General features: G+C 41.8%; 1 protein-coding gene across 1 annotated transcript in view; it reads right to left on the reverse strand.

The window, feature by feature from the left end:
* Positions 1–257: 257 nt before the first annotated feature.
* The window catches only part of LOC117561190 (E3 ubiquitin-protein ligase HECW1), a gene marked incomplete in the record, with an annotated part of 206,653 nt that continues 195,076 nt past the window's right edge, over positions 258–11,834 (reverse strand). The window contains 6 exon segments of the mRNA XM_034238491.1: positions 258–929; positions 2,927–3,125; positions 3,388–3,502; positions 3,804–3,950; positions 4,116–4,245; positions 4,954–5,052. Of these exon segments, the coding sequence (XP_034094382.1) occupies positions 818–929; positions 2,927–3,125; positions 3,388–3,502; positions 3,804–3,950; positions 4,116–4,245; positions 4,954–5,052 (802 nt within the window).

The following is an 11,834-nucleotide window of genomic DNA, read 5'->3' on the forward strand; positions in this document are numbered from 1 at the left end:
TGCATTATCACCTTGCAAGTGCAGATAAACAGTGTTCTATTTGATTTTACAAGTTCTAGTTATCACTTACCTAAGGCCCTAACCCTAAGGCCTCAAAATGGCTGGTTTTTGGCACACGGCAAAATCAAATTTCCATTCATTTTGTATACCTTTTCCCAGTCTAAGATTACCAGCCAGATTTCTACTGGCCCACCACTTTCTAAATAAAACACATATGATCTTATTTGACTCTCCTGATAAAAATATACATATCATAATTAATCATTTGGCATCAGAGCAACCATAGTTTTTGTTTATTTGAGGAACTTTTCAAACCTGCATTATATTTCAAACCACATATTTTAAGGCCATGTTTATAAATGCATCTGAATATCTCCAGTTTTCATTTAGTACATGAAAAATGGCAAACCTGAAGCTTTGTTTATGTGCACTAATTGCATTATTCGTATAGAAGTTAGAAGTTTCAATTGAATGTTTATCTTTGTCTTTGTTTCTGTTTATATTTCCACTATGTATTTTTCTAACTTTACTTTTTTTAGAACTTATGTTATAAATTGTATAATTAGCAGTTATCCTGCTGTGGTGTGCTGGGTGCTGTGATAAAGATACTCATAGCTCAGTGAGAGATTCTAAGATACAGTACCATTCCAGTGACATACATCCACTTGACCAAAGACTTTGTTGAGTACAATCCAGGTATCTCGGCAACGAGAAAGGAACAGCAAGGAAGAGCTGTTTTTTTTCCTTTACATTTTTTGCCCAACCATTGTCACACAGAAAAAAGGATGCAGTGTTGATGTCTTAATGTATTGCTGGCTCACTCCAGGCCAAACGTGCTGGTTTCCTCCACCGCAATCAACAGTTTCTCATACAACATGGTGTATGAAGGGTATGGAGGCAGGTCCAGACGATTAAAACAGGTGTGAGCCCTGAGAGAGGAACAGACAAAGAGATAGACAAGAGTAGTTAGAGAGTTTGGAGATTCATTTCTAACAGAGAATACATGATAATCACATTATGTTTTTATGATTTTTTTAATTTATTTTTTAATTCAATTTAACTTTAACAACATCTAGGAGAATAAAGGACATTAACACAAAAAAGTATCTATCTATGTGGTCTTTCTATGCTAACCCGTTCCTTAAGTATTTTTGCAATACGCACTTGGTTTGTCAAAAGATATAAACAAAGAAAAGATGCTAAGTACACTTACCATTCTGAGACGTCTGCTTTGTTGCCGATTATAGTGAGCAACAGACATCTCAGTCAAACATTTCTGGCTGAATAAGTCTGATATGATTGCCAGTCTTAATATGGCCAACCTTTTATTTCCTGTCCTTTTTCCAAAAGGGCAATTGGCCACTGTACATATTAACAAACATCACTCTGACAACAGGAAATAGTGCATTTGTTGGATACTATTTTCATCTGTGCATTTATACAAAGTTGTTGCTCTTGTGAGTATGACTGGAAGCTCGACCGTGTTAAAAATAAACTACAGTGCACGTGCTCCTGGTAATAAGGTAATATCTTAAGGATTGCTTGTATCGGATACACACACTAAATCAGTGGTTCTCAAACTTTTTCTGTCATTCCCCACTTTGAACAGGAGGGCCTTTTCAAGCCCCACCTGTTCCTCATCGCTCAAATAAAATGGTAGGCCAAGCTTCAAATTGTCAAATGTATCGTTCTATAACAGGGGTCTCCAACCCTTTTTTAGGATGAGAGCTACTTTTACTCCTCTTTTTTTTTTTTTTTGCAGTGTATATATTTAGCACATTTTAACATTATTATATGCTTACCTTTAACCTTTGTGTGCTGTTTGGGTCTGTGGGACCTGTTATCAGTGTTTACTCAAATAAAAGGTATTCGATTTAATTATTTTAACCTGCTTTATTGGGGGGTGGACCTCACATCCTCTAGGGGGGTCCGGGGGCATGCACCCCGGAAGATATTTTTCTAAATGTTGAAGTTAAATGCATCAATCTGGTGCACTTTGAGCACACAATGAATTTATGGATACAGCTCTCAACACTCATATGAAAGGGAGCTGTATACTTTTCAATAATCCAAACATCTTTAGAATATGATCACAACCAATAACAAATCATTTAAACTTCTTTATTCTTATCTTATGTTACCTAGTTAGCATTCTTTCTTTTTATTTATGCATATTTTACTAATCACTCCCCTTTTAAACAGTTTTTTTTACTGTCCTATAGTACACATTGGAATGATTTCTTACTTTATTTTTTACAACTAGGCTATATTAAATAGATAAAGGTGTGCTCTCTCTAGCTCTCTCGCTCTCTGTCTCGCTCCCTCACAGAGGCTGTGTGCTCCTCCGTGGCGATGACGGCTTGCGTTAAAAAATAATAATAAACATAGGCCTATTTGTAAAGTGGGGGGACACAAACGGGATTTCGAAAAGTGTCACGGTTAAACTCCTTATGAAGTGGTGAGATGCCGCTCCACATTGCTTTTCTTCCCGACTGCAACGCTGTTGTGTGTGTGTGTGAGAGCGTTTCACATGTGTGTATGTGATTTTTACATATGTCTGTAAATGGTTTTGGTTTCAGTTGTGTGTGGGAGCAGGCTCAGATTGGCCATTGGGAGATTCGGGACTTTTCCCGGTGGGCCGCTGCCGTTAGTGGGCTGCTGCCTTCGGTGGGCTGCTGGCTCTGGCATAGGTGGGCCGTGTACTTTCACAGTGCAAAAGATTAATTCAAAAGATCTCCCGTTCATCGCGTCTATTCACGACCCACCTATCACATATCACAGCGCCCCACACTTTGAGAAACGCTGCACTAAATAGAGCACATAGTTTGTACTAGTTTTCATCAAGGATAAAGCGGGTCTTTACCTCTAACGAACCAAGTAATGAGAGCTGTGTAAATGTAGGTTTATAGTAAACAGATTTAGATACCTGGGTAGTGATGTGACTTTGCCCCACTTCTCAATACAAAAGCGTCGGAGGCCGTTGGATCCCCGCAGCGCAGCAAAGCCTTCGTAAGGCACACTGGACGTCCCAGTGACAAACTGCAGCAGGCGGAGACGCTGCTCATTGTTGAACCGCTCCACAGCAGCCCAGAACCACCGCATCACTATGTGACCATCATGGTAACCTAGAGATTAGAACAATTAATATGTGACACACACACACACACACACACACACACACACACACACACACACACACACACACACACACACACACACACACACACACACACACACACACACACACACACACACACACACACACACACACACACACACACACACACACACACACACACACACACACACACACACACACACACACACACACACACACACACACACACACACACACACACACACACACACACACACACACACACACACCTCCTCTGTACTCTGTGTTGCCCCTCCAGTCACTGAGGTCAATCTCGACTGTACCAGCAATAACCAGTTCCAGCTCCCGCGCATCAAACACAGACACTAGCCTTGAGTCTACCACCTAGGATGGAGAAGAAAAAAAAAGATTTTTTTTTTTAGTTGCCTTCGTTTATCAGGTGTTCCAATATATGGCCATTTTGATCAATATTTTGAGATTTTGACATAGTAATACCATGTTGGACCATGTATTACGACTGAAACATCACATATAACAGTGATATTTACAGTTGTCTATTTGACCTAATTAGCGTATTTATAAATTAGAAAAAAAGGGATTCACAACTAGTTTGAACCTTCTAATAATGTTGTCAAAAACTTTATTTTGTTATGAATCATCTAAGATCTGATAATGTATTTTTTACCTCGTAGAAGCCTCTGACCAGTGCCTCTGTCTGCTGCACCACTCCTCTCTCCACCCTCCACTTGGCCATTCGCTCTATATAATCTTTTTTGTTCTTCTCAGTCACCTGGAGGTTTGAGCCGCCTGACTTTAGCTCCCGCTCCGTCACCTGGCAACACAAGATATGCTGGGCATAGTTAACAGTGGAAGTCATCCGAGCAGTATACTGAACGTTTGCCATTACACATGTGCATGAGGTATAGATGTACATTTGTATCTGGTGCTGTAATATACCTTGACAAACATAACCACACACACACACACACACACTTACCTGGCCAAAGACCTCCTCATTGACGGTGAAGGTGAGGTCCAGGATGTCAGTGATGTCGTTTTCCTTCATCCACTGCAGAGACTGGTGGAACTCCTCATCCAGATACTCCAGATCGGACAGGTCTGTCGGCCTGAATGACAGACAGGGCTTACACGTACAACCCACAAAACGACATCTAATCTTAACTATGCCTCTTCATCTTAATAATATTTAACTCTAATGGTTTAGCCAAATGGAAGGAGTAGCTGATTCATGAATATTATCCCCAACAGCAAAAAACTATGACACATTTTAAATAAAGATAAAGATATCCTGAATGTTCCAAACCTAGTCTAATGTGTAATTTATAACTGCTTTAAGTTATAGCTTTCAGTTTAAATAGGTAATTTTCCTAAAATCCTGAAAGTTAATGTTGTAAAATGCAAACTGTATACTTAGTTTTCTAAACAGCCCAATCTAGAACTCCAGCTTGTCGTTTTTAGCACATGTAGTAGAACAGATCAGTGATTGGATGTTTCTTCCGTATATCCGCTTCAGGACATTTTTCATGACTTTTCAACGTATGTCTATAGACTTGTATTCTTTCCTTTTTTTTTTTAATCAAAGAAACAGGTATTTACTTATAGATTTTCAACATTTGTCACAGTTTTACTGTTCAAATTGTAGAGTTTCATGCCAATGTAAGTCTTCAAGTGATAGTCGTCATTATTGTGTATGCAGAAAATAAACATTCTTGATCTTCCGGAATCAAAGATTTCATAAAAATATATTCTCCCACTTCACAAAACTATACTAAGATAGTCTCTAAAGAAAAAATATATATTGTTTGTATACTGACAGTCTGAGCAGGGCCTTATAGAAGGGTCTGGTGAAGAAAGCATCCAGTAGGTACTGATGAATTAGAGCCAGGCCAAGGATACGACCACTGAAACGAAACCTGGACACAGGCACGAAGCAGGCACACACATACAGACACAGCAAACATTACAATCAGTAAAATGAAAGAGTAAAATGTTTCTGACCTCATACCAAATACAGCATCATACTATAAAGACGGAGTTAAGGAATATGTCATAGTTAAATAGCCCTGTTCTAGGTGAAACCTGCACTAGTTCTCCAAATGCACTTACTTTCTTTGGAATGTCAATCTTTATAACAAAGTCATGCTGCTCATAAAACAAGGGGTTACGTATGGTAACCCTTGTTATATAAACACAGGCGGAGCCCTCTACTGGACTCTATCGGTACTCCCCTTGATCCTAACATGCAAGCATTCATCCACTGAGACTTTCTAGACGTAGCCGGCACCTGGGCGGTTCTACCTGAATGTGCGCGTATCTCACCGCATAAAAGGAGTTCTCGCCTCCTTACTGTCATCCTTTACTTCTCTTCAGCAAGCAGCATAGGACAGACAGGGCCCCTGAGTAGAGGGCTCCGCCTGTGTTTATATGACAAGGGTTACCATACGTAACCCCTCGTTATACCTCTCAGAGGCCCTCTACTGGACTCTATGGGTACAGTGGGCAATGCAAGGCAAGGCAAGTTTATTTATATAGTACCTTTCAACACAAGGCAATTCAAAGTGCTTTACAAAAAACGAAAGACATTAAGAAAATGGCATTTAAAATCAGTCATTAAAAAGAAAAGATAATAAAATAAACATTAAAAGAAAAAATACATGGATAAAAGTTACAGTGCAGTTTAAGATGTGAATAGTTCAATTAAAAGCAGCGGCAAAAATAAAAGTCTTTAGTCTGGATTTAAAAGTAGTCAGAGTTGCAGCGGACCTGCAGTTTTCAGGGAGTTTGTTCCAGATATTTGGAGCATAATAACTGAACGCTGCTTTACCATGTTTAGTTCTGACTCTGGGGACAGAAAGCTGACCAGTCCCTGAAGACCTGAGAGATCTGGATGGTTCATAATTTAGCAGTAGGTCAGAAATGTATTTTTGGCCTAAACCATTCAAAGCTTTATAAACCAGCAGCAGTATTTTTTAAATCTATTCTTTGACACACAGGAAGCCAGTGTAAAGACTTCAGAACAGGAGTGATGTGATCCACTTTCTTAGTGTTTGTGAGGACTCAAGCAGCAGCGTTCTGAATTAGCTGCAGCTTTCTAATAGATATTTTAGTGAGACCTGTGAAGACACCATTGCAGTAGTCCAGTCTAATGAAGATAAAAGCATGGACAAGTTTTTCCAAATCCTGCTGTGACATTAGTCTTTTAATCCTAGATATATTCTTTAGGTGATAGTAGGCTGATTTAGTAACTGTTTTAATGTGACTGTTGAAACTCAGGTCAGAGTCCATGACTACACCTACATTTCTGGCTCTATCTGTTGTTTTGAACATTGCAGACTGAAGCTCAGCGCTAACTTTTATACGTTCTGCCTTGGCTCCAAAAACCATTACCTCAGCTTTATCTTTGTTTAATTGGAGAAAGTTCTGACACATCCAGTCATTGATTTGTTCAATGCACTTACTCAGTGTTTGAATTGGAGCATAGTCTCCTGGTGAAATTGTTACGTAAATGTGTGTGTCATCCGCATAGCTATGGTAACTTATTTTGTTGTTTTTCATTATCTGAGCCAGTGGTAGCATGTAGATGTTAAAGAGAAGAGGCCCTAAGATGGAGCCTTGAGGTGCCCCACATGTCATATTTGTCAACTCAGATGTGTATTTACCTATAGAAACAAAGTTGTTTCTGTCCTTTAAGTAGGATTCAAACCAATTTAGAACTGTTTCGAAAGTCCCACCCAGTTTTCTAGTCGGTCGAGTAATATGTTGTGGTCAACAGTGTCAAACGCAGCACTGAGATCTAATAATACTAACACTGAAGTTCTGCCACTGTCTGTGTTTAAGTGAATGTCATTGAAGACCTTTACAAGAGCAGTCTCAGTGTTGTGGTTTGGACGAAAGCCTGACTGGAACACATCAAAACAACCATTTAAATGCAAGAAATTACTCAACTGTTGAAAAACAACTTTTTCAATGATTTTACCTAGAAATGGCAGGTTTGATATGGGCCTGTAATTGTTCATTACTGAAGCTTCTAGATTATTCTTTTTTAAGAGCGGTTTAATGACTTCAGTTTTCAGGGCCTGTGGAAAAATACCTGAGTGAAGAGATTTGTTTACTATATGAAGTAGATCTGAGGCCATGCAACGAAAAACATCTTTGAAAGATCCTGTTGGAATAATATCAAGGCAGCAGGAGGAGGATTTCAGAAGTTGAATAATGTCCTCTAGGTTTTTATCATTAATCTGATGGAATTGTGTCATGGTGTTTGAATTGATATTAGGTGGACATAGGGACAACACATTTGCTGTACCTGATGCAGAGGCACTGACTGCTTGTCTGATTTTCTGAATGTTGTCAGTGAAAAAGGAGGCAAAATCATTGCATGCCCTGGTGGATAGAAATTCAGAGGCTACTGACACTGGGGGGTTAGTTAGTCTGTCGACGGTAGCAAACAAGGCACGTGCGTTGTTTTTGGTAATGATGTCAGAGAAGAAAGACTGTCGTGCGTTTTTCAATTCCAAATTATAAAGGCCAAGTCTCTCTTTATAGATTTCAAAGTGAACCTGGAGATTTGTTTTTCGCCACCTACGTTCAGCTTTTCCACACTCTCTTTTTTTCTGCTCTCACGGTCATGGCCTTTCTCCATGGAGATATTTTCTTCCCGTCACTTCCTTTACTTTAGTTGGAGCAATGGCATCTATAACATTTTTAATTTTTGAATTAAAATGATCTACTAGCTCATTTACTGAGATGTTAGCAGGGGCAAGTGTGGAAGAAAAATTCTGAGTAAACATTTCCCTAGTATTTTCAGTTAAATATCGCTTTGTGAGTCCTCTTTTTGAACATTTTTGTGAACAGAAATAGAGCTCTCAAAGAACACACAGGAATGATCAGAGAGTGCAACATCAGTCACCACAACCTTAGAGATATTCAGACCCTTTGAGATGATTAAGTCCAGAGTGTGCCCCTTATTGTGCGTGGGCTCCGTCACATGCTGAGTCAGTCCATAGTTATCAAGAACACAAAACAGTTCTTTAGCCCCTCTGTCCTGGGGGTTGTCAACATGGATGTTAAAATCCCCAACAATGACTTGACGATCAAAGTCAATACACACTATAGACAGCAGTTCAGTAAAGTCATCAAAAAAGCTTGCACAGTATTTGGGTGGTCTATAGATATTTAGGAACAGAGCTCGAGAGGAGCATTTCAGCTGAAGGGCCACATATTCAAAAGAAGCAAAGTTCCCATAAGATGTCTTCCTGCATTGAATGGAATCATTGAACAAAATAGCAACTCCACCTCCTCTCTTATGCATTCTTTTCTGACTCATAAAACTAAAGTTGGGAGGGGTTGATTCGATAAGAACAGCTGCACTGTTATTTTGTTCAATCCAAGTTTCCGTTAAAAACATAAAATCAAGATTGTGCTCAGTGATAAAATCATTGATTAAAAATGTTTTCCTGCCAGAGACCTGACATTTAATAAAGCTAGTTTAAGTTTGTTAGATACACTATCAGTAAGATGTTTTGTGACAAGCTGTGGCTGACATGGAATCACTGCTAAATTTGATAAACTCACACGAACGTTTGAGCACTTCCTGTTTCTAATCTGATTCACCGCTCTTAATCTATTACCTATCAACACAGATATCGGCAAAGCTACTGGCAGGCAGGGCCCCGGCATGTCCTGGAAAGAGTTGAGAGTGCCATACGCCCTTGAGCCTGGACCCAGCACATATCAGTAAGAGTTTGTTGCGTTTTGTACACACACATCCTTATCAGGCTTCGGAGACTGCAGATGCTTTCTTGAAGGGAGGGGAGGTGGTTGACGTAGGCACGGTGATGAAGGGGGAGATGGTGCGCGTCTCTGCAGTGATTTTGGTGGGCGTCGTTGAGGAGCGGGGGTAAAGGACATGCTGCCAACCCTGCGTATCGCCTTAGTTTGGTCTTTGAACTCCAGGAAGGAATCGGTGCCAACCCTCTGTATCTCCTTTGTGTGTTCAGCGATCTCCAGGAGGGTGGGCGAGGGTGAAAGGGTGAACGGAGAGTAGAGAGAGCTGTGGGGTGAAGGAAGAGTATCCTCAGAGGTGATAGGGGGGGTGAAGGGCGGTGGAGACTCCTCCATTTGTCTCCCATAATCAAGACATTCCTCAGGTGGGTGTAGTGATAGATTTTCAAGGTTTTCTGAGCGATGTGTTGTGTCTTTATCTTGTTTTGATTCATCTTGTTGCTTGTCCTTGGCAAAGGGAACAGATTGATGACGTAGGCAGTTGAATACGTTAGAGATAAACAATTTCACTCCTGATTTGTTCAGACAAACTCCATTTGCCTTAAAAAGATATCTGCGGTCCCAGAAAAAGTTAAAGTTGTCAATACAATTGACAGAATGGTCAATACAGACAGTTGAAAGCCAGGTGTTCAGTGCAAACAATCTGCTGAATCTCTCCACTCCTATTCTGACTGGCGGTAGAGGGCCACTGATGAACACCTCTGCATTTAGAGAGCTGACAGTTTCCAACAGACATTTAAAGTATTTTTTCAGCACTTCTGACTGTTGTTTCACAACATCATTTGTTCCAATGTGCAGTACCACATTCTTCACAGTCGGATGTTCAGCCCCAATATGTAGGATCTTCTCAGCCAAGTCAGAGACCATATCCTTGGGAAAACAGAGTACTTTGGTGTTGTTCTTACTACACAGACTTTTTACATCTCTTACAGCAGAGTCACCCACAATCAGAGTTTCAGGCCCAGTCGTTAGCTTTCCCTCTAGCCTTTTACTTTTGGAGTAGCTATTGGTCCTTACCCTGCTATGTGAAGAGGACGGGTTATCCAGGTCATCAGAAAGAGATCTCCGGTTCTCGGTCAGCGGAGCGTATCTGTTCTGGATTGGCACACTCTGTGGTTTAGGAGGATTTTTTGTAGTTCTCCCTTTAGCAGCTGTCCACGGCTGTTTCCTAGTAGGAACAGGGGTTGAAGAGGCGCTCTTCCTGGGTGATAACAATGCAGGCCAGCCGGTCGCATCACAGATTTCAGAGCGCTGGGCTCTGCCTGTTGTTCGTCCTCCCAAATCCCATGGAAATGATTTACTCTTCGGCCTTGCACCCAGAGAATTCGAGGGAGGACTACCACTTGTAGATTTATTACCCGGTACACAGCCCTCCTGTTCCTTGGAATCCTTGTAGCTGCTAACTAGCTTTGAGTTACCATGCCTTTGTCCATTATTTTTGCAACACTGGTAAAGTGGTGTCATTCCAACCTAGTCCATTCACTTCCACGTTAACTTCCAACCGTTGCATTTTCATTTCCAACACGGCCATCTTCTGTAGAAGTTTGTGGAAGTCATCTGTAGAGAACGGAGGCATTTTGCTGCTATCTAGCTTAAGCTAAATAGCATGCAGTACCAGGCTTTAGCTGTTGCTAGGCCACGCTACTGTAAGACTGAGGTCGTCGTAAAAATATTGAAATATGGCTGAAACCCTCCGTCTATTTATGAAGAATAACTGTCCCAGTGATAGGTTAATGTCCAGGAGCCGCTGCTCGAAGTTTTCAGAAAAGAAAAATAGAAAAAGAGCATAAAAATGTAAGCAGAAGCAAGAGCAAGCAGAAAAGCATCTGCACTGTAAGAAGGGAAGGTCACGATGTATACACGCGCTGTCATCCCACAATAACACTGTTCCCTCTCACTTTTTCTGACCGGCTTTCTGGTTAGCAGCCGCTGCATCTCACTCACCTCTCCCTCAGTCGTAACCGTGGAGAGAAAGAGGCTGCGGCTGACAGAGCACACCCTGACGCGCTATGCTATGACGTGGAGGACTCCCCCCTCCTGCCCTAAAGCAGGGGAAAAAGAGTCCTCCAGCCCCTATGGGCCCATGTGCGCGTCATGTGGGGGAAGAACGTAAGCGCATTACATCCGGCGAGGGGGTCAGATGCCCACTGACCCACAGCCCCCCTCCCTCCTCACCAGTCCTGCGTTGCCCCAGCAAGCACAGACGATGAAAAGGAGCCAGACATGTCCAAGAGATAAAATGTTATACTCACAAATACAAAGCCGTGGCAGCACATCACTCCCACCCTCATCCACCTCCACTGGTTGCCAGTCAAGTTCCGCATATCATTCAAAATCCTCCTCCTTACCTACAAGTCCCTCCATGCCCATGCCCCCCAGTACCTATCGGACATCCTTCACCCACATGCCCCTCCCCAGAACCTGCGGTCTTCAGACTCTGGCCTGCTTACCACCCCCCGCACCAAACTGCAAAACTTCGGGGACAGAGCCTTCAGTGTGGCGGCCCCCACCCTCTGGAACGCAACATCCGCAACATCCCCACGCTTGACGCCTTCAAAAGGGCCCTCAAGACACAAGTTCACTAAGGCCTTTGGCCCCTAATCTATTGTTGTTTTGTCTGTCTGACTGGTTGTCTGACTGCCTTTTGTTTTGCCCTGTTCTTCCTTGTAAAGCGACCTTGGGTCTCATGAAAGGCGCTATATAAATCCAAGCTATTATTATTTATTATTATTATTTATGAAGGGGCCTGGCGTTGACCAAGATGCCACCGTGCATATGTCCTCCACACTCACGCCGTTAAATAAGGCTGTTGACACAGCCATGGCTCGTGTAGAGTGTGCACGGACCCCCGTAGGGGAAGGCTCTCCCCGCCTGTCCGTAGGCACGTGCAATGCACTCGCAGAGCCAGCCT

Source organism: Gymnodraco acuticeps, unplaced genomic scaffold, assembly GCF_902827175.1.
Source record: "Gymnodraco acuticeps unplaced genomic scaffold, fGymAcu1.1, whole genome shotgun sequence".
Lineage (NCBI taxonomy): Eukaryota > Metazoa > Chordata > Actinopteri > Perciformes > Bathydraconidae > Gymnodraco > Gymnodraco acuticeps.